Source organism: Pleuronectes platessa, chromosome 5 (genome assembly GCF_947347685.1).
Source record: "Pleuronectes platessa chromosome 5, fPlePla1.1, whole genome shotgun sequence".
NCBI classification, from domain to species: Eukaryota; Metazoa; Chordata; class Actinopteri; order Pleuronectiformes; family Pleuronectidae; genus Pleuronectes; species Pleuronectes platessa.
Window position 1 is genome coordinate 6088721 of NC_070630.1, and position 23684 is coordinate 6112404.

Sequence of the window (23684 nt, forward strand, 5' to 3'; positions counted from 1 at the left end):
TCGCTGCTGGGGACCAGTGGCCCGTTAGGTGGCAGGGAGGGGGGTGTTGCAGAAGAAGACAGACTCACAGTGCCTCCACATTCTGCGGCTTTTCTCGCTTCGGTCTCGATCGCGGAGGGAAAAAAAGAGCCCACACTTTTTTTTTTTTTCAAAACAGGAGGTGGAGTTCGCAGCCTGAACTCCGGAGGATCGTCCGAAGAACATCTGCTGGGATGTTGACACGCAGCTGAAACCACACGTCCGCCGCCCGCGATACATGACAGGTGAACTTTCCTCCGCTGCTTTTCTCCTTCTTCTGACGTTAGCATGTTTAGCTAGCCTAGCTTAAAACTCTCCGCTTTATGACGACACTTGACAGGGCTCGCGACTAGCTAAAAAAACATCACCGGTCGGCTAACGGTAACACGTCTGCGGTGAATGGAAGTCGACGGTGACATAAATTAGCAGTTAGGAAAAACAAACAGGAGGAGTTCATGTGAATGTTTTCTTTTTTTTGGGGATGTTTCACCTCAAATCCCTAGTTAGCCGAGACGTTAGCTAGCTAGCTAGCTGGCTGACTGGCTGGCTAGCTGGGGCTTGTCAGGTAAGCAGCAGACACAAACAAACAACCCAGGCTGCTGTTACTTTCTATAATCGTATTATGTCTCTCCTAGGATCTTTTATCAAGATCCCTAATCCTTCTGCTAACCCTAAAATGCTCGTCCAGCTTTAAGTGCTCCTCAAGCTTAAGCCAGGCATTAGCCAGCTAACGACTGATTCATCCAGGAAGAAGAGGAGTGATCGCATGTGTTTGCTGCAGAGGCATCTTTTATGTAACTAACCGTATTCTGACGCGGATGAATGCACTTCCCCTCTCCCCGCCGAGGTGTCGTATGTCCGCAGGAGACAAAGCGCTCGCATTGTGTTTCACGTCTGATTTATTTACGAAGCGTCACATTTGGTTAAAAGCTGCCACCGTCGTGCTTCTCTGTCGTCTTCTCCACAGCTCGCACCACCAGTCATGGAGTTCAACACATGCGTGTCCTTGTGGATATTTTGCCTGTGCCTCGCTGGAGAAAGTTGGAGTGAGAAGACGAGCTCGCCCTCGTCGGACAGTCCAGGTGAAAGTGGGGTTCCAGGTGAGTGATCAGCCAGGGTTTCCATCTGCTGTTGTATTGCACATGTTCGTTTTCAATCCACCTGTAGTTTTGAGATCACACACACTCACACACACAAACACACTACAGATTGGCAGTCGGAGCATTACTGTTGCTGCGACATCTTTCTGATTGTGCAGCCACTAAACGTAGCCATGCTGAGAATAGTCCAGGTGCCATTCTCCATTAAGCCCCGTCCTCCAACTTCTATCAAGCCCACTAGTCCAACACAAGGTAATTGAGCTAATGGTTTCACATGTGCCTTCAGTAGAAGTGTCACAATCAGAGATCAACAGTCAAACTGTGCATCAGAAACATTTCTCCTACTTTTGGCAGTAAAACACATTAACAGAAATTGTTTTTGTTAATGATTTTGTTCAAGACTTTATTTGTCATGTGCACAACAATTACATACAACAGTCAAAACCACACAAGCAAAACAATTACTTAAACTTAACTAAAATAAAATTTGATGAAACTAAAGTGTTTAAAAACATATATGTATATATATATATACACATCTTAAATATAAATTAGAAAATAAAATATATTACTGAGTAGAATGAATATATGAGAATGTAAGTACTACTAATTCTGTAGTGCAAATATTACATTCTAGTTTTCATTGCATGTCTTCTAAAATTAGAAGCTGACCTAAACCATTTGACCACAGACGTCATTGTACTGCAGAGGACTAATTACTATGGGAATGTCGACCCTTACAACTTGGATTTACACATCTAAACTTATGTGTCTCCCAGCTATGCAAACTAATGTAACAGAGTAAAGGCCAGTGTTGGGTTCCCCTAACAGCAAGTTAAGGTTTAATTTAAGGCTCAAACATTTTGGGGTGAAATTAAAAAGATGGCAGAGTAAAGATAACCTCTCGCAGTAATTCGTGAAGGGATTCCACATGAAGTGTGACGGTGTTTGCATCTGGCACGGCCCTGAGCTTCCCATGAACCTGAATTTATGTGGCAATGAATGAGCCAGTGATGACGAGATATGACTCAGGGTATTTTTCCTGTAGAGTTTTATCATTTGTGTCTTAATTGCTGCTCAAGTTTACATTTTCAAATATTTAAACTCATTAGCCACTGTGTTCTTAGTAAAAACTCAAACCTGCCACTACTGGGATCTTTTGTTGGTTCTGCTGAGCAGGGCGGTTAAACAGGTGCAGCATGGTCTAAGTTGTCCGTACACATTTTGCACTCAGGGCAGAGTTTTACAAACATATGTTGTAACAGGCCCATGAGGTCACAGTGTGTGAAGGAATGTGTTCTTGACAGGGATTTTCAAAGTTTTACAGGTATTTTTAAAGGCAGAACAACTTCTGCCTTCAACAACTGAGGGCAGAGCGACTTCAGTTATGAGCTGGCAAAGTTACGGATGTTTTCTTTATCTACATGCAGGCACACAGGGTGACTTGCATAACTTTCACTCTTAAAAAAAAAAAAGACTGACTGGCTGGTATGTAAATATCTTATCTTGTGTCTCTGGAGATTTGCAAGCCAAATGAGAAAGAGGGCCAGGTTTTGTGTAGTAGTGTTGCAGGGGGTAGGTTTTCTCCGGGTTAAATGTCACTCCTTGTTAGACACAGTGGATGCGACTGAGTGAATGTGTGGGACACCAATTACCTTTTAGGTATGTCGTTCTCCAGGTTCTCTAAAGCCTGAATGCTTGCCCAGTGCGACTCCCTTCATTAACTTTTCACTACACAGAAGTTCAGGTTGTGCCTCCATACTTCCGAGGTCCACTTCGGTGGTTTCATGTCGAGAAGCAAAAGGCATTAAACCATTCACGGATACAGGATCTGCTGCGGAGATTAAATCAAGGCGTGTTTTCACTTTCTGCTTTGTCTCGGCTGCTGCTAAGCCAACTTGTCATAACATGTGGAGTAAAGAACGCTAGGGTTGATATGATGAGTTGATTAGCGGGAGGGGGGGAAGTACGCTGTATCTGCCAGCACGCCAGCACAATGCAAAGCAAATGCCTGCACCTGATTACTATACACTTATTTATCGGCGACAATATTTATGACAAAGCTGTGTCAGTTGAAACAGCGACATGAGCTCGGCCGTGTATGACACCACACTGTTACAAACATGATGTATCTACATGACAAGAAGGTTTTTTTCTCTGAGAAGAATTTTCAGCTGTTCAACCAAAAAGTGTCCAAAGCAAAATAGAACCAAACTTTATCGTCAGTAAAACCTTGGCGATGTGATTAAAGAGTTCTGGAAAAAACTTTTGTAGGTGCTCGTTGTTGGTGAGAAAAAAAAAAAGAAGCTTGCATCCGGTTAGGAAGTGAAAACTTTTCTTTCACATTGTTGAAAGAGCCCCCTCACCTTCACCTTCCCCTTTTGTGGGTATAATGCAACGAAATGCACAACCAAGCAACCTGTGTTGACATACATCTTGTAAAATGTAATTTAACAGTAATATGGCAGTAACACACAGAATAAAGTGGTTGTATAAGACAGACTTCAAATGAATTAAATAAAACATTTGCTTCAGACACATTCAGAACCACTTTACTTGTGAAGTTACTTCAGCCACACAGCTTAAATCAAAATACAACAATAAACCTACTGTGATTGTTGCAGGTTTCCTGACATGCCCTTTCACATAGCATGCAAGTTTGTCTGCACCACACGCTAAACAAGTTTCCTCTCAGCTAGAGTGGAGATGTTATCTCTGATCTGTGGCAGAGAAGTTCTAATCCCTCAGGGAGGAGAGGGAGCACACAGGGTGCACTAGTTAAATTACAGAAGGCTTGATCACATAATTACTCCAATATACATTTAATACACACTGATATCCTAACATGTTACTGAAGCATTCTGTCGAAATGCTGAATATAGTTTAAACACACAAACACAGGTTTCCTGATGACATTTTTATGTTGATGAAAAATACTTTTACAAAAACAGCTTCGGAACACGGCCGCTTTCTGTTCTGCGTAGTAGGTCTGTCACCCGTGGTATCTGCTTTCCTGATACCATCCCCATATTGAGTGTAAGTCTCAGTTATAAATGAGGCTTTGTCTGCAGCAACAGAATTTTACAGTTCAGTTATCTTTGCGAGAGAGAGGCTGAGTAAGAGCAATCCAGCAGGGGACTTTGCATCCTGACTATTCTGCAAAAAGCACAAAAGGTCAAAAGCCATGAACCTGTCTGGCCATCACATGACGAGGGGGATCAAGAGAGCCATTGTAGCATTGAACTCACACAAGTTCTTAAATGACTTGATTTTTTTTTTTTAATGTCTTTTCTTTACAGAGTCATTAAAACAAAAGAACTTGTATTTTAACTTCCTGGTGCAACAGGTGTGTTTCTAAGTTTTCATGAGAACTAAAAATGAATTTAGAGTATTAACAAATAACAGCGTTTGAAAAAAAAAACAGCTGCATGCAGATTAAATGTCTAATCTCCTTTTTGTAGTAGTAGTTGTTGTAGGATTAGAAGCTGCTGTAGTTGTAATAATATACTGTCTTGGTAGCAGCATTATCATCAATCAAGGTGAACACAGAACGTTTTCTGACAAACACTAACAAATGTGAATAATACTGATAATGCTGTTGACCCATCACTTTCAAAATTCCATTAACACCTTGGTATGACTGCTTCTCCACCAGATTTTTGTCGCATCGATGACTCACTGTGCAAGGATGAGAACGCCCTTCTCAACTTTGAGGCTATCCGTAGTATCCACAAGCAGATGGACGATGACGCAAACGGCAATGTAGACGTGTCGGAGACGGACGGCGTAAGTACCAGTCTACGAATTTGGCATCATAATGAACTGATGCTTTGATGAAGGGTGCCTTCTGGCTCGAACGTTCATAGAGGTAGTCCAAAGAAGAAGGCTAACAGGTATCATCATGACTCGCCAGAGGTTTTGCCCATGTAATGGTCAGATTGTCTCCGGTGCCTTTTTCCTGAAGGCTGGTTGCTACTGGCATCCATGTTGTAGATTCTGATGTGAGCAAAACAGACTTACATTTCTTAGGAATTATTACCAGTTAAAAACAATACGTATTTATTGGCTAATGTATTAGAAAATCTCAAAAAGCTGTATACTGCTGTCAGTATAAGTTGGGTCTGTTGCTTCTCAGACGTCACTGGTTCCTTGAAAGTTGCTGTGTGGACTCCATGCAGCTGTGGTCCTGTGCTGTAGTCTAAACTACACGCTGTGGCCTTGAGTCGGCCTCCTCTGGAGTCTTCATTCGGTTTAGTTCAGTCTGTGTCATGGGGTTCAGGCCAGACCAGAGCAAGCTGTGTCATGACTGCAACCGTTTCTGCCTTGAGAAAGAGGCACTTGCTATGCAAATAGCTCCAAGCAAAGAACCCAATGTAGTACCCACTCGTATCTGAAGTGTCTTTGAGCCGAGAAATACAATTAAGAGCACTTGACGACATAGTCCTGCTTCCTTTTATCATTCAGTGATTGAATAAAGAGGTTGTTGATTTCTTTATAACAAGGATCAAAGTCTCCATCAGGCTTTTAGGGATAATCGTTGGGCCTTGGTCCCATTATACAGGTCCTGCTAATTTCCCCTTAAGTATACAGTATTTTCAGAAGCGTGGTATTTCACCTGCAGTAGAGACGGTTTTTCTACTGCAGGTGAAACCCTCCCACACAAATCCATCAGCAAAGAATGGCACCATGACCTATTACTGTCTTCCACACATGTTGCATGAGTCGGCTTTTGTGGGGGTGCAAAATGTTGTGCAGGGTCTTTTTTTTTATTTTTATTAAACATAGTCACTGAGTTAGCTTACAAAACAGTGGGAGACAAGTAGTGTGGCTCCTTAGCTCAGTAGAAGTGGACGACTATCACTCCAATGGGGGCTAGAATGGAATCCAGAGGGCCATACATTTTATTACACTGTATTTTTTTAGGATGAAGTTCCAGACCAGTGAATAGTTGATGGAGTCATGTATGGTTCAGATATTCATTCTTTAAAGCTCTTTCTCACAGTGTGTGTGTGAATGAAATAAACACATAAGCCACAAGAATTGCATTTCTTCCTGTTATTGGGGTCATAACACCCACAGAAGCAAATAGGTCAGGCCTCACAATGGATGTGAAACTTTCCAACAACATTTTAAAGTGTGGTCTTTGCCCTCCACCTGTTTTATTCAGCCAACCTCTACTGGGTCAGACTGACTGTGCTGTTACCTCAGCTAACAAGGTCATGTATTCTGTCCGTTTTGTTGTTTGTTCATTGGTTGGTTGGATTGTTTGTCGGCAGGAATACGCAAAAACTACTGAACAAATTTGATCAAAACTTTGTGAAATAATGGGATATTGGCCTAGAAAGAACCCAATGGTGTAGATCCAGCAAAGGGGCAGATCCAGGAACAGTTTTTTTGAAATTATCACTTATTTCCTGATGGGATATTGGTGTATCTTGATCAAATTGAGGAGACTGATATCTACTCAATTTGGTGTGGATCCATGGAACAATTTGGGTTGAATGGATTTAAATGTGGTTTCATAAGTGGACGGTTGGGTCTTGGTAGAGATATGTGCTTAAAAAAAATGTGCCAATCTGTTTTAATATGTGAGCATTTGCTGAATTAGAAGATTTAGTGGTTAAATACAATTCTACGTTGAAACTTCGGTCAAACCAAGAAGACTCAAGTTCTGTATGCTAAGATTGTCAGTAGAGGAAGTAGAAATGCAGTTTTCTAAAAATGACCAGTTTACATAATCAGTTAAAAATGTATTTATAACCATTACAAATGTCCTTCTCATCCTGCAGTTCCTGAGAGAAGATCTTAACTATCATGACCCAAAGGCCAAGCATAACACCTTCCATGGGGATGACCAGTTCATCAGTGTGGAGGACTTGTGGAATGCGTGGAAGGGCTCTGAAGGTACCTATTTAAGGCTTTGTGTTTTTATCCTGAAGTTGAAGCATTAACAGCCCTTTTCTTCTACAACATTTATAATTTATGTGTATGCATCGTGGGACGGTGACTCCTGTTCTGCTCACCATGTTCCGCATCGCTCTGCCAATACGGACTGTTTGAACCTGAACTAATTAGTGTTTGTGTTTGAATGAAGCACTCCCTGGGACAACGAGTGCCAGCCCTTAAGAAAAACAGCATTTCAGTTACAGCCAGTAAATCAAGGGTTATGTATTTCCCTGCGACTGAATGTGTGAATCAGACATTGCCCCCGCTTGACCTCCTCACTCGCCCGACAAAGGAGCAAGGCGGTTGACCAGATGCCATGTCAAGCAAAGTGCTGCGTACTTATCAGCTCCAGCCAGTGGCAGAGTTATCATCGAGTCTGTCAGCAGGAAATTCACATCGCTCTCACCTCCTCCTGCCTATCTGTGTGGCTGGAGCATTGTGATTGCCTTGAGAGCACTTTTCATGAGCTCTGCTGTATCTGTTTTTTCAACCTCTTTCCTTTGGCTACCATTCTCCCTTTTTTTTTAATCTTTTCTGCTCATAGAACTGGCTTACCCTGCATTGCAGTTTCTGCACAGGGCTCTGGTGGGTTAGAGCCAGAACACTGTTAACTCTCAGACAGACGCTGCGGAGCAGATTTCTCTTCCCAGCTTGTTAGTGTGATCAAGCGTTGCGTCATAGAGGAACATGATGGTTCTGAAATTGTTATGACAGTGACACTTTGTTGTTTTGGCTCCATACTTGGGTTGAGGTTAGTCCTGACTCAGCCATCCGTCATGCCATTCAAAGGTGTCATCAATTTCAGATGAGCTGAGTAGGAAGGCGACACTAGGGGACGGAGAGTATTTGGGAAAGAGACACAACCTTTGGTACAATCGTCATATTTAATATTTGGTGGCAGATTTAATTTGTTATCTCTTCCTCCCTGATGTCTAGGACACATAAACACCACTAGTGTCTCCTGTATTGTCTGTTTTCCAGCCATTGTTATTGTTTTCAGGGAATCTTTGCCTCCAGTCGACTCTTAGCAAGTGAAATACAAACAATGGGATTTATTGCTTGACCCAGAGGGAAAGAAAATCATTCTTAATGTTTATAATTGTTTAGGATCCTTGTTTTTCTTAATTGAGCTGTTAGAGCAAAGATACAAGGGAAAACCATTCAAACACAAGTTAAGATGGAAGTCAGCTTTTGATCGCGCTGTCATTGTTGAATGGTTGATTCATTGTTTTGTTTTTTCTTTTCTTCTCAGTATATAACTGGACAGTGGACGAGGTGGTTGAGTGGCTCATCACATATGTGGAGCTGCCACAATACGTGGAAGCATTTCGCAAGATGAGTTTTAATGGCAGCGCCATGTCAAGGTGAGTGATGATATGACTTGTATCAACGTTTCTTAAAGATTTATCATAAAAATGTGACTTCAGCTAAAACCACTAATATAGTTTACTTCATATGTGACTGGTATTTTTGCTCAGGAATAAATATTTAATAGTTGAGTGAAAGTGATAAGACTCAAGCCACAAAGTGTATTTATGACAATAGATAACTTTCAATAATCGGGCTAGCCATTAAATATGGTTGAGATTATTTACCTTATATAAATAAGTCAGTGTTTTTTTATTGTATTTATTATATTATTATAATTGTTTTTGTTTTGTTGGAATTACAGGAATCCATTGCTTACATGAGCAAAAATAGAATAATTAGTTCACTATTGGTGTAGTTAGGAAATGGGGTAACGTTTTAAATGGCTCGAAATAGATTTTGCTCTTTGCTCTTCCTTCCTTGTTCTTGCAGAATAACTGTGTGTCTGTTCTCTCTCAGGCTTGCCGTGAAGAACACCACGCTGACTCTCTCCATTCTCAAGATATTGGATCGCAGCCACGTGCAAAAGTTGCAGCTGAAAGCCCTGGACACTGTACTCTTTGGAGCTCCAATGAGTATGTGATATCATTCCTTTTTTAATTCAGTGCAATATCCCCAGCGATTTATTCCAGACTCCAAATTCCTGAATAGAGATGATAAAACATTTTCAGTTTCATTACTTCTTTTTTTTTTAAGGCTTCGAATTTAGGCCCATGTATTGTCCTTGTAAATGGCAGGACATCTGAAAAACTTGTCAGTGCTACTACCTCTACTAATTGTTATGCCGGTCTGAAGGTAACTGGTCTTTTAGGTTTAAAAAAAAAGGTTTTTAAAGGTTTTGTATCCTTGAGTTTTGTGCTCCTAGAACACTTCTTAGTCGCTTCAAATGAAAATCATTCCAGCAAGTTTATGGCTTTTCCCAAATCTCCAAAATGAATTGCTCCACTTGTATAATACTGTTCATTAGAGAGGCGTAAAATATCTGCCTAACAACAAACTCAGCACCTCGCCTTAATTCCCATCAGTTGCAGGAACATTAACACCCTCCCAACATTATGTCACAACCATCGCCTACTGCTGCCACTTCTCACCGGCCCTGTGATATGTTTCAATCAGGTTTTGTTTGCTTTATATATTTATTTTACTTATTCATTTACCCACTGGTATACTTTAGGTGGCCCAGTTTTTAAAGGAGTGTTAGACCACACAGCTCTGTACTCCAGACACACCCCTCTGTGTGTGTGTGTGTGTGTGTGTGTGTGTGCGGCCTTAGACAAAGAAACACCCTGATCATCCTCTCCCTCTCTCCTTCTCCAGTATCACTCTATCACGCATTGAAATCTTTCAAGTCTGTCTCTGTTGTTTTTGGAACGTCCCCTTGGGGATTGGGTGTGTCTCAGCTGTCATACCTCTCGTCAGTAGTTTCTCATGCAGTCTCTGAACTTAGATAAATTATGTTCTGGAGTAACTGCTATTTTTTTAAAATAATTTTTCAAGCAGAAATACCAAATATGTGATGTCAAGCAGCTTTTTAAATGTGAAGATTAAATTATTTTCATTGTCATATGACAGCGACCTTAACAGCTTTGGGTTTTGGGCTGATAGTTGCATAAATCAAGATCTCAATATGTCTCCTTGAGCTGATACTTGAGTATTTGAGAAAATACCTTGTAGATGAGTTAATAATGAAAATAATAGTTAGTTGCGCCTCTTCAAAATATGTATTATGGTGTGCGGAGGGTTCCCTAGCCTTTGAGCTCCATCTTAAACTTACCCATTAAGATGCAGAGTACGGATAAGAGCTGTATTTTGTGAAGCAGAAACAGTAAATTTAACGAACCTTAATAGAAGCGGTCATTTGCATTTTAAACGACCCTCAGCGGCGAACAGTGTGTCGTGGTCTGTGTCTGACATGTGTCATTGTGGAGGTTTTGTTCCTCACACCCGAAGCTGCCTGCTTGTGACAGCCTCTCAAAGTCCCACAAACAGTCAGCCCGACCCACTGTGTGCAGCAGCAGCATGTTGAGACACTTGTCACAGTGGATTGATCTAATTCCGTCAACAGCTGTGTAATAATTAACCCGAGCACGGTGGAGTCCAGCCGTTTCCTGTTTATGGTTAATTAAATGTCACTTCCTACTTTCTCTGTATTCTTGAAAAACAGTGAATGAGGCAAATTGCATAGAGGGCAAAATGGTGTTTCCTGTTTTAGAGCACTAAATGGAGCCAGGAGTCTATTATAAGCAAAGTATTTGATATTATCACAGACTACGCTCATTTCCTTTAAGCACCTGCACTCAGTCACCATGCAGATCCAAGACAAATATAGCACGTCTACATATCGTGACCTCATTTTGTGGAGATCTCTTTTGTTTGCTAAGACTTAAGTGATCTGCAAATATTGACTGCTCATATGTAGCTGAAGTGTAGTTATTCTTACTTGTAGAAACCGGTTCCTTTTACAGTCTTTTTAGATTTTCCGGTCCTCACCTCTGATTTGTTGCTACGACACAAAAGCAGTAACAGCTGGTCCGAGATCCTCGGCTCTGATGAACCTGTGTTTGTTCTGGGCTATATCAGCAAGTCTAGAGGAATATACACAGGTCTATTCTACCACCATCATTTACCACAAGCTGGAAACTCAGTGATGTGACAGGTCTTCCATACAGAGGCCTCATGTGGAGAGACATGTTAAATTAGGATTCATGTGTCACGTGTGATTTGTCTTATCTCTCTGGGACGGACGTGAGGCAGGAAGACGATTATGAAGAAGTGTCTTTGCAGCTGCCATGGCATCATGATGTTATGCAAGAAGGGAAATTTGTATGTAATATGTATTTTAACTGTCACTTCACTTCCTCTATCTCTCACTCCAGGAAGTAGAAGTCGTGTTTTCTACATCTCTTTCCCGCACACCCCTTTGCAGGTTTTGCAAGAAAAACGATTGTGTTGCTTTGAAGGCTGAATATCAGTCTTTGTGTCAGTTGCTGCATGGCAATTCTCTCCTGACCTATCAAATTGACTTTGTGATACTCAAGCTTGATTCTGGATTTAATGATGAAAAGACCTTTTGAAAAAAAGAAAAATAAGTCACCTGAGCAGAAATCTGCGTCGAATCTAAGGCTTCTTACAACTCTGATTGCTGCATCTAAGCTGCTGTGACTTTCATAAGCAAAGAATTCTTAGCAATGGCAACATGGCAATGTACTCACACCTAAATCCTAGCTGTTGAGAGTAATTTCATCTAGGATTAAGGTCTTAGCTTCTCATTAGTACCAAAACGTTATAGCTGCCGTTGTTTGGTTTTGTGTGCATGTTCTTTATGAGCATCGGTGAGCAGACTGAAATAGGCCGTGTTAAGCTGGCTTTATCGTGGTCTTTTGCTCTAGACCCCTCTCACCACAGCCCTACTGCTACTGACTCGTCTATTTGTGTGGCGCCGCAACACTTGCGGTATGACGAGGCTGCATTCGTGTGCAGGCTTCACACCACATCCTGGTGAAGGTGCTCATAGAGCAGCTTTGTCTCTTGTCCTTGATGCATTTCCTGGCCGAATAACAATTGTCCTCCTCTGCATATTTACCGTATGATTTTGATATTTCTTTACTAAAGGTTCCTCGTTTTTCTCTTTCTCACAGTGAATAGACATAACCACCTGAAGGACTTCATGCTGGTAGTGTCAATTGTCATAGGCATGGGTGGTTGCTGGTTTGCCTACATCCAGAAACGCTACTCCAAGGACCACATGAAGAAGATGATGACCGACCTGGAGGGCCTGCAGAGAGCTGAGCAGAGTCTGCATGACCTGCAACAGAAGTGAGGGTTTTTCCCACAACTCAGACACAGTATTGTGCACACATACAGTTTCACCCCCCCCACCCCTTATGAAGTGTAGTTTCAAATATGGCACAGCCTTATCTGCCTTCACATGAGAACTTTTAAATATCAATCAAATGCATTTTAATGCAAATAATACATTTATTTCGCACTACCTCTGCCCTCCCTTAAACTTACTTGGAGCAAAGTTTTACTATGTAGAAGAAAGATGTGCCGGATTGTTAGGAGTTTGCATGTAATGGTTCTCAACCCTGTGTATTTTTCTACAGTCATTACTCCTTTACAACTATCAATAGATTTCACTGACACAGAGTCACCACTGTTTTAAAGTTGCAAGTGAAAGACTGTCGGGTCATCAGAGGTGATTCGTTTCACTCAACTTGAGACAAATTAGTCAAAATACATTGACTTTAAACGAGTCTTAGACATTAAGTTTAACCATTCAATTATATTAGAACATTAGTGGAACATTTTATATATTTTAGGTAAATGACTGTTGATTTTAGCTTTGTTGCTTGAAAGGCTGGAATGCTCTTCGAGCCAGTCCGACAACTCTGTACAACTCTGTGTCATCATAGTAGGAAGCTTTTTGAGACGCACCTCTGTGTCGACTCTGTTACATGAGAGGGAGAGGGGGGGGCAGTTTGAGAGACAAAAGCTGCTTTCACACATTCATTGCAACCCTGAACTTTTTTTTTGTCTTTACCCAGAGGAGCTGTATGTGTGAAAGCAAATGTCTGTGTTCGTCAAACCGGACATGAAATATACTTTACCCTGCCAGTTTCTCTTTTACCTTGTCTGTGTAATGTCCAGTAGAGCCCCTGTGTGAATAGAGATGGTCAGTGTTCAGATAGTTCACAGCCAGCAAGGGGGCTTGTTGATCATTCATTTCAGAACTCATCTCATTCAATCTCCGGTTGATGGCTGCCTGTGTGAAAGGGCAGAACTGGATTCTCTTAACGTTGTCCTGAAGTCACATGGTCTAAAACCTGAGAGATATTCTGTCGCTATCTTTCTCTGTTGAGTGATCAGTTTGCATGTAACACAAAGCTGAAATCAGAGCTTGTTACTAAATGATATCAGAAAATCTGCTGCAACATGTCAGTTTTCAGTCGAGAGTAGAAATGACCATACAATCATGGGACAGTGTGGTTACCTCTCGTGCTGTGAGGCCACAGACGCAAATGATCACTGCATGCAGTTCGGCTTCCTTAATTAATTATCCACACTTTATATTGTGAAACACAGAGTAATGTTGGTACTAACACAAACTGTGAGGTGAAGAGATATCTCAATTGTCAGTACAGCAGCCAATCGTCTTCCTGGTAAAGTGTGGAGCCCATCAGAGATGGTTGGTTTGCTGGTAACGTGGTCGCATCGACAACTTGCTCATGTTTCCGGTGATGGGTTTAGATGACGGCTTCAGGAGACTGGAGGGAAAAAACCTGAGAGCCTTTGGTGATTATGCAGAAGTGGCTGCAATAGGGTCCTTAGCAAAGATTATTTTGGTCTTGAGGAATAGAATTTGGGGGAAATAAACAAATAAGTCACTCTAGGATGATGGTAGACTTGAAACTAAACTTCTGATATTTGCTCTCTGATTCTCAGAAACACGTGAATATGCAATACATTGCAGTTTAGCCCCTTTTCAATGAAGATTTTGGATAATCCTTTTATTGTAAGGGTTCTGTTCTGGCACGACATACCTAATGCTCAAACCTGGTGTATTCTGCTGCCTCAATGACTAAATGTTTTGAAATGAAGCACCCCAAATAGAATGCTTATACAGCTGTTAAGAGCATCATGACTAATAACTAAAGTTTATATGACAAATCTCACTTTTTTGATCCTCTTAATACTTCGAGGAATACAGGGAATGTGCTTTTAAGCGTGCACTTCTCCTTTTATTCCTTTAAAGGACACTCATTCACAGCTTCATCTCATTTACAGCTCAGTGTTTTTGAGCTATTTAAAGGATTAGGCACTGCAGAGGTGCATGGATGGGGCCATTCAATTGTTTAGTCGTGACAAAATGAAATTACATGTTTAAATCCACAAGGTTTTCTTGTGTCATTGTAAGTATTTCTGATGGAAGCAGTTTTGGGGGAGAACAGGAACTCTGTGAAGTTGCAGTTTTTCTATGATCGAATTGAAGCATTAGACGATTTTTGTAGTAGTTGTTTTATTATTAGATTGGTTTAACGTACAGATGCCACTATCTGCAAGATAAAGTATACAAAATGACATTTGGTCAGTATGAGCTTGTTGTAGCATCATGTTGTTCATTGGAAACATCCTAATCGTCATTATCTGTCCTTCAGTTTACGATATTCCTACAATTTCACTCGACCTGAGGTTGAGCCTACATGAAAGTTCAGAGTGGCCAAAATGGAACGTGTTTAATCTCTGGTTATGTCATGTTGAGATAGATTGATAACCAGGGAGAGGCTCAGTCCCATTTTTTGGCCCAGAGGAAGGAGCAATGACAGGCGGTGCCTCATGACTCCATCACATTCCTGACTCTGGAACATCAGACAGGGGATGGATGAGTTGCAACTTTCAGCCTGTGTTGTTATATGATCTGTTATGACCCACACAGATGTTGGGAAATCAGGTTTTTGAAACTTGACGAGTCAGAAATGAAAGATGTCTGTGTCTGTCTTTAACACTTTAAGAGGAACATTTTTGATAACATTCTCCTGAGACCAATGTTATTTCTGCATATCACTACATTTCTTAATAAATGCACTATTCAATTTTCTCAAAAAATCGGCTAAAGGTTTTTCCGCATCAGTGTCTAATTCGTGCCATTCCTGGAATTGTTGCTGGTTTCTCCACTAACATGTTGGTGTTACTCTAAATAACCAGTTTGCCAAAATAATGAGAACTGAAACTAGGCTTCAGGAAAGTGTTTTACTCTCCGCTATGACACCTTGTTGCAAGTTTCCAGTAACAAAGACCATTAGTTTGACTTCATTGTTTTTTGCAATGCGCACAATGCAAAGGAATTGTTGAGCTGAGAGGCCTGTGATTCCAAATGGTTCAGACTGTCTGGCACCAGTTTTTGATTGCCATCCCTATTGTGGCAGTGGAAGGGATATTGTGTTGTGTGTGATTGTAGGTCGGTGTGACTTGCGAGGAAAGGACTCTCTGTTACAGTACGTGTTTTAGGAGGTGAGGGGGAGAGAGGTATGTCCTCTGTCTCTAGCCGTGCATGTCTTCCTGATCCCTGCTGCCAGCTGCTCTCTTTCCATACCTTCAAGCAGATCCTGTGTTGGTGTCAAGTAGCCTGGCCCAGCCATGGCTTCCCTGTTGGGAGGCAGTGGGAGGAGGCTTTGACTAGAGCTTTACTTCCTGGGTGCCTTTTACGACACTGTTTGACCCTGCCCCTGGTGTTAAGCATGACTGCTGTCAGCTCATGTGCTAAGTCAGAGGTGTGACGCGCAGGGAGACCTGGACGCCAACATTCTGCTTTAATCCTCGATTTCCAAAATTTCACAAAATTAAAATAAGAAGTGAGATAAATATACTAATATAATTATAAAAATGAATCTGTTCCTCTTCACCTTCATCACAAAGTCTGTACAGACACTGTGTCTGCATCCTTTGAGCCCCTAAACCACTGGTGAGCTGAAACATCACTTGGCGTCTTCTCTCTCTGTTGCCGTGCCAGTGCTGATGAATCTTAGCTCGAGAACGGCAGCGGTCAGGGTCGAAAGCATTAGCAGGACGGCCCACCAGCCACATTTTCCATAGCGAGATGTAGGGATCAACTTTCATTCCTCTGCCCTTCTCTGCTCCCTCTGCTCTAGTTCGGTCCGGCAGCAGGCGAGTGCTGCTCCCTTATGACTGAGAGATAGTATTACTGACCTGCCCTTTAGATCTAAGGAAAACATTAAGAGTCTGAAAACAGAAATGACTTTTGTTGAGTTTCCTCGTCATACAGGGACTTGGAAATTACACTGTAGTGACTGATTGGATAAGCCCTTAATTTTCATCTTCAAATAACCCTGAGTTTTAAAGACTGTACATAAAAAATCATGTGTTTGTGTGTCTAAGCACAAATAATTATGTCATAAGTGACAATCATTGTAAACTGTTTCAAGAGGCAGGTCTAAAATTATCCTCCACTTACACCAACACTCGTATGTTCTGGTTACTGCGGGAGCATTGGGTACCACACTGTACTGTTCTAAAGTTACACCACAGCTGTTCCCTTTCTTGGCTCCGCTCCCTCTGATGTCAGTTTATTGTGAGCGGCCTAGCAGCTGACCCCATCTCTTTGTTTTATGTGTCAGCCATTGTTTCCGGTGAGGCATGACCAATGCAAGTTCTGCATTCCGCACATACATGCTACTCACATGCTTACACGTCATGTGTCCATAGAAAATGACACATAGAAAATGACACAGGCGCCCACTACTCTACATTCCTTTGTTCAGCCTCATCGTGCAGTCATGAATATTTTTCCTTCAAGAGAAACAGAAGTTGAGAAATAACGGTTATCTGTTTGTTCCTCTTATGTGTCCTCAGGCTGCAGATCGCCCAGGAAGAGCACCGCACGGTGGAGGTGGAGAAGGTGACCCTGGAGCAGAAGCTGAGGGATGAGATCAACGCAGCCAAGCAGGAGGCCCATCGACTGCGAGAGCTGCGTGAGGGCACGGAGAACGAACTGAGTCGCCAGAAGTACGCAGAAGAAGAGCTGGACCAGGTACTGGCAAAGAGATTAAAACATGAAGGGATAAAAGGAATATAAATGAATGGATAGGGTTTTATACAATTCTACCGTGGCAACAACGCAGTTTCTTTAGGTCCATCAGAGTCACACTGGCTATAGTATTAACACACCCACTGAAGTCCATTTGGAATTTAGCAGGAACAGCACAGCCCACACAAGTAAGAAAAACTGCCTGGGGCACTATCACTGTGATCCAGTTAAAACGCGTGTGTCACACACAGTTTTTCTCACAGTGATAAACTGGAGACATGCAAAGGTTTCAGACTCGGTTTTGTTACAACACACTTTGACGTTAGTGTTCAACGATCTGTTGAATGGTCTGTTCACTGCTTACTGTAGTGCATTCAGTCCTTCAGCATACACACGGGTCCATGTGATCCTTTAGGCTTCTGTTGTAGGTCTAGATTGATTCTTGTCAGTACTTTGTGTAAACAATCATGGCATTAGAATTATGTGTAGGCTCATAAATAGCAAAGAGATATGACATGGCGGGGAAGGGATATTCATAACTTTTCCTTCATCTAATATTTAATATTTTCTGCTAAATGTCGTTTTTAGCTTCTTTCATAAGGAAGAATATATATTACAATGAAACAATAATAATTTCAGAGACTCAAAATTCAAAGTGTTAATTTGTCAGTTAATATTTTACGTGTTGCAGGTGCGTATGGCGTTGAAGAAAGCTGAGAAGGAGCTGGAGTCACGGAGCAGCTGGTCGCCGCCGGATTCTCTCCAGAAGTGGCTGCAGCTCACCCATGAGGTGGAAGTGCAGTACTACAACATCAAGAAGCAAAACGCTGAACGCTCGCTCCTGATTGCCAAAGAAGGGGTACGCACGCATTTAAACCATTTAAATTATAATGGCTTTGTTGAATTTAACTTAATTAAAATATATATACATAAAGTTCTGTTGTATGTCTGCAAACACGATTCCCTGAAACATCACACACACACACACACACACACACACACACGTATGTTATGAACACGTGTTTAATGTCAATACAGCTGAGATAAATGTTTGGTCACTTGTTTGCACAGGCAGAGAAGATAAAGAAAAAGAGGAACACTCTCTTCGGGACTTTCCATGTGGCTCACAGCTCCTCCCTGGATGACGTGGACCACAAAATACTGTCAGCAAAGTGAGTCTGTGAAAACACCGACTTGACTGAGCAACTTAGAAGCTGCTTACTTTTGTCCCATATTGATTTAACATCTCTTGATGCAGGTTTATTGAAAAAGTTAGTTCTCCTCCTCACTTATTTTAACCTGCACCACTTCCTCCTCTTCCTTCTCAGACAAGCCCTGGGTGAGGTGACGGCTGCGTTGCGGGAGAGGCTTCATCGTTGGCAGCAGATAGAGATGCTCACCGGCTTCACCATCGTCAACAACCCAGGCCTTCCTTCCCTGGCCTCCGCCCTCAACCTCGACTCCACCTTTTCGGGCGGCAGAGCCACGCCTCAGCACTTCATCATGTCCGACGACATGGACGACATGGACGAGGACATGGTGCCCGGAACTCTGCAATGTAAGGGTTCATCCGAATCTCTCGGCCATTCAGTGGGGATTAGCAAACGAACACAATCCAAGGCCCCGTCTTCGAAATCCAAATATCAGCCCTCATGAGAATTTGGACCTTAAATGCTACAATTACACACATTTATTCTCATGTTCTTCCTGGTGATGGAGGTAGTGGGGTCACTTGTGTCCATCAATGTGTATTGTTCTACATTTGTATATTTTGTACCATGTAAAGTCACATGTCTGTCCAGTTGAATATCATTTGTTAACTGTTCTCATTTTTTTGGATAAAAGTGTTAACTGGACTCGATTCAGGAGACTGAAGCCTCTGACTTTCCTCTGGAAACTTTACTGTCATGAAAAATACACTTCATCTTGAGTACAAGTTTCCGTGCTGACCTGTTTGTAGCGGTTGTGTCCTCTGATGTGTGCTACAGACCGTTTGAAGCTGCTTTGGGTCAAACACAAGTTATAGCACAGTCGGTGCTCAATTTCATTTCTGTAATTACTGTAAATATGCCAAAGCTCCTCATCTAACCCTCATGCGAAAACACAAGAATTCCTCAAAACACACATCATCTAATCCAGACAAAAAAACAACACAATTACCATAACGTTTATCGGCCCTGTTTTTAAGGCCTGTATATTTGATTTCCTATTATAACTTGAAACATACCAGGTTTGACTAACAGCGAGCACAAGTTGTACTGCAGGTTCCCTTTGCAGCTGCCGAGACGAGTAAGTCTTCAATCAAAATTAATTGCACTCCCTCTCTCCCTCCACCACCTCTCTGGCATTTGGCTCCCATTGCCGCCTCATAGGCCGAACTACAGACGGCACCCGGCTGTTGGAACGGCGAGCCAGTGAACTGTGGTCCATTGGTTCAGACTCTCAGCCCGTGTGGAAACATCCTGGTTGGCCATTTATTCATGCCCCAGTTCAGTTTTTCAGTCCGACATCCCTGTCTCCCCCCCCCCCCCTTGACCTTCAATCGCTCACACAACGCTGGAAAACTTTTGAATTGGCAGAACGCTGCAAAAGAAAAAGACAGTGCTGCGTTTGTCCAAAACATTCCTGACCTTTCCTCAGTTGCTTGCTTTTACCCCCTCTTCTTAATGTTATCACCACCCTGTCCAGCCCTTCCTTCACCCATAGTATTATAGTGTAAATGAGCAACTCCTTTAACGAAAGAGCCAATTATTGTGTAATATTTATCATTGTAAGCAGGTTATCTTAGCTGGTAACACTTACATAGTTCAATGCCACTTAAAATCAAGAAAAGTATATTTCATCACCCATTCCCTGCTCAGTCACCCCGTCTCCCTCCGACTTATTTCTGTGAAGTGATTGTTGATAATTCTGTTGTTTTGTTCCCACAGCTCCCAGTATGATGTCCCTGCGCCAACGCTACATTGACCCCCAGCTGGCCATGGGCTCCCAGAGGTTGGTAGAGAGTTGTCTGTCGCCAGGGCAGCAGGGCGAGGGATCCCCATACCCATCCCGGTCTCGGGCCGCCCTCAGACAAGCTCGTAGCCAGTCGTTTGGGCAGCTCGACTGCCTCCCTCTGCCCCCTCTGTCCTCGGCCGTGTCTCATCCCTCTATCATCTGTACCAGCATCCCAAGCCCCCAGTCCCTGTCCTCCTTCTCTTCCTCCTGTTTACCCAGCTCTGTGGGTGGTTGCGTAGCCCCTCATTCCTCCCATTTATATCACGCCTCTTTCCAGCCCATGGACCCCATTCCTGATTTCACCTTCTCAGATGTCTCCAAAGCTCACTCCTCGTGCGGCGACGGCCTCGGGTACCCATCTCTTCTCCATTTCCCACACACAGCGCATGTGCGTGTGTTTTTTTGTTTTGTTTTGTATCCAATTTCTTTCGCTTTCATTTCTTTTAACACATGCATCATATTCAGGGCAACTTTTTCTTCATTTTTTAAACTGAGTTCAGTTGTCCTGCTTTCTTCAGTTTTCTTTTTCATTTAGCTTTTTACATCATTGCACCTGAAATCATTATACAATCTATGCATTGTCTCTCTTCCGACCCGTCTCATTGGTCCCTTTGTTCTTTGTTTGCACAACTAACAAGTGTGGAGTTCCAGAGTCCAGGCTGTGCCCAGCGTGTCCATGGCTTTGCAGACGTAGCGTAGATCTTCCACAGCATGCAAGGCTTCAACTTTTAACTGGTTTTCACAGTTTTTTTCACTTCCGCTAACTTTTCTTTTTTTGTTTCGCCTCCACAGGGACCTGAACCGCTCCGACTCTGAATCCTCCCTGTCACTCTCCCAAGTCGGGGATCGGCTGTCAGCCTACAGCTCCAAAGGCCACCTGATCAAGCCCACTTCTCTCATGCACGGCCTGTCCGGTCGCTCGGAGGACGCCCTCTCACTGCACGCTCACACCCCGAACGGAGGGAACCGCGTCCACGAGCTCAGTCCCGTCGAGCTCGCCTCCGACAGCCCGGTTCTCGTGAAGAAGGTGTACAGCATGGAGGAGTCCCCCAGCCTGGGAGAGATCAACAGTCTGTCAGAGTCGTCCCGCTCCTTCAGCCCCAACTCCACCGAACCGGACACACCGTCACCTACAGGAGGGCAACTGGGGGCCGTGGGGCCAAAGGTTAACAGCCGCATCCCGCAGCTGTCCTCCAAGAAGAGCCCCCTGGAGGAGGACAGCGGCTCAACGGGAGAAGAAACAGATTCCACTGCCAGCCGCAAGAAACACACCTTCAAGATCTTCAAGAAGCAGAGGAAATAAGGGCTACATGAACTGCAGGCTGTCAGAGCTGTCGGACTGAATTCCTCTGGTCGGTTCTTGGGGAGAAGAAATAGGTTTTGGAAGTTTTTGTGGTTCATTGATGGTGAAACGTCTTCACCAGTTGTTGCCGTTGCATCTTTGTGTAGGTACGACACCTACTGTGAGAAACTGTGGGAGCAAGCAGCTGTTGAGTTTAATCTGCTTCTTTGGTCAATGTTGGTTATGCGGGGATTGGGTAGATTTGTACATTGGAATGTAAAGTATTATTTATTCTGCAGGAACTTGTGCCAGTCTCAAAGAAAAACTGGTTTCCCAGTAGGTTTTTCTTTCTTGTTCTACAATCTATAACATTTTGCATGTCTTCACTTTTGTTTGATTGATACTCGAATGCTCTTAGTGTTTGCTTGGTTCTCGTCGTCAATCCGCTTTGATCCTCGATGTTTCCTTTATTGCGACCTAACCACCTTACCTACGAATCCAAAGTGAATGCTCACTCCTTTATTTCCACTGAGTACTTTGTTCTTATTGACGGTTACAACTTATCCTGTCTTTTGTTGTTGTCTTCTTGGAAGAGCCAGCGGCTCATTCAGCTTTCTGTTACGGCCGGTGTGTGGTCTCACACGTCTCGGACTAGAATATATTCTCACATTTCTCTTTAGGCTGTCAGAAAAAGTGTTAAGTGTCGTTAGGATTAACATCAGTGTATTAATAACCTGCAGCTCTTGGATCGCACCCAAGAGCAGGACATCGTTGTCCACAAGAGAAAGTTGGACGAGACGTTAATCTCCCTGCACTGTTACAAAAGGATCGTTTTGCAGGGTTGGGAAATGCTTTGCTGAAATGTCAAGGTTCACCCCTGATAGTTGTCTGATTCTCCGACTTCTGTGTACGTACTATTCAGTGTTTGAGTTTCCTGGTTCAAATGACGAGCTTGGATGTAGGTATCCTTTTGTCCCTGGGCAGAAATGTTACCAATTTTTTTTTTAACTGAATTACCAAAAGGTTAAACAGAAAATCTACCAATAAAAAACAAGAACTTTATTAAAGACCTTAACACAAAATACTTGAAGCATATTTTTAGCCACAACTATTAAAAACAAAAGAAGCAATTTTGTGTGTGTTTTTAGGATAATCTTTAAATTGAATTTGAATCCAACATTTCCCTTTGAATTTAGAGTTTAGAATTTTTTTTGTTACTCTGTTTTGTTGAATCTGGTTTATTGATTATTCAGGTGGATGATTTAGGGGGGGGGGGCGCTGGTAAGGGCTAAATTACAAAGCATAATAAGATTTGCTCTGTATGTGATAGAAATTCTCACGTGGTATCTCTGTGATCCACCTTCTCCAGTGCAGACGATCAATCACGTCGATGTGCCAAATCTCTCTCTGTCAGAGGCCTTGTATTTTGCATTGTGTCGGGCCACGCCCCCTTTACACAGAACACATGACGGTGTCCCCCCGCGGACGCTATGTTTACATTTGTTACAGGGACAATTCTGCTTCTCAGATTAGGGCAGCGTGAGGAAACATTGTGCCGGTTTGATATCGACAGCTTCTTGTATACGAGCACAGAAACTATGCATCAGTAGTCGTAGGTGAGTTACTTCAGTAGTGCGGACACCGGTAGACTTAGGGTGCTCCCGATCAACCAACTACCAAAAAGTGCTGCAGAAAACAGTCGGCCTTCCCCAGCCTCACAATGTAACGTGGTTTGGATGTACAAGACGAAATATTTTATTTAAAGAAACCATGTAAAAAGAAAAATAATCAATTTCCTAATGGTACTTTTTTTAAAGGTGTCGATTGAAGCCTATTTTGCACGACAGCTGTAAATGGATTATACCATCTGAATGTGTGTGTGTGAGTGAGTTAGTGTGTGTCCGTCTGCACCCAGTACACTGCACCGTATTGTTGATGCATGTCAACTGCTATAACTAAACCTATATTGGGTTAGAAGAGTGGATCAGCTTAGGCTCTTTACTTCCCACCACACTTTCCGTTTCTCTGTCTTCATCTTGAGCTTCTATTTATGGAAACATACATGGTATATTTGTACAGAGAACATGATCATTTTGCATCTTCTGTGATGGTCTCGACTTTTATGGAACTTCTGCATGACAGCAATAAACTATTTTGAATGAAAGACGAGGTGTTATGTTTAGATGTTGCACCACACTACATCCGGCACAACACTTAAAAAGTTTTTCAGTGTATTCAAACTGTTTCTGAGCTAAATCCAAAGTGTTTCAGACAGAGGCTGAAAAGAGGAGCTACAGCAATGGACAGTTTGAGGAAAGTGATGTTTTCTATACATTACAGCATGTAAACCTTTTCATGTAGTAACACAAATTACAATTAGGAACTGAATATATAATTTGTCTCCTTTTAATAAAGATTTATTCTCTTC

At 42.5% G+C, this 23684-nt stretch overlaps 1 protein-coding gene across 8 annotated transcripts; it reads left to right on the forward strand.

Annotated features, from left to right (window-relative positions):
* Positions 1–74: 74 nt before the first annotated feature.
* stim1a (stromal interaction molecule 1a) lies at positions 75–23420 on the forward strand. 8 transcript variants are annotated; one of them, XM_053422203.1, is made up of 15 exons: positions 76–263; positions 986–1118; positions 4774–4904; positions 6908–7022; positions 8317–8428; positions 8892–9007; positions 12071–12248; positions 16803–16980; positions 17669–17836; positions 18049–18149; positions 18306–18535; positions 19350–19442; positions 19908–19971; positions 20252–20362; positions 20767–23420. In XM_053422203.1, exons 2-15 carry the CDS (start codon positions 1001–1003, stop codon positions 21275–21277), a joined length of 2226 nt encoding a protein of 741 aa, XP_053278178.1. In that variant the 5' UTR covers positions 76–263; positions 986–1000; the 3' UTR covers positions 21278–23420. The 8 variants fall into 8 exon arrangements, with proteins under 8 accessions (XP_053278175.1, XP_053278177.1, XP_053278178.1 ...); XM_053422207.1 differs by having other exon boundaries at positions 81–263; positions 20252–20325; positions 20767–20789; XM_053422200.1 differs by having other exon boundaries at positions 75–263; positions 19908–20325.
* The last annotated feature ends 264 nt before the right edge of the window (positions 23421–23684 follow it).

Coding starts and splice junctions, on each gene's coding strand:
- stim1a (XM_053422200.1), top strand. CDS start 1,001: ATGGAGTTCAACACATGCGTGTCCTTGTGGATATTTTGCCTGTGCCTC. Junction 9,008..12,070: donor ACTCTTTGGAGCTCCAATGA/GTATGTGATATC, acceptor TCTTTCTCACAG/TGAATAGACATAACCACCTG. Junction 18,536..19,349: donor GGTGCCCGGAACTCTGCAAT/GTAAGGGTTCAT, acceptor GCCGCCTCATAG/GCCGAACTACAGACGGCACC.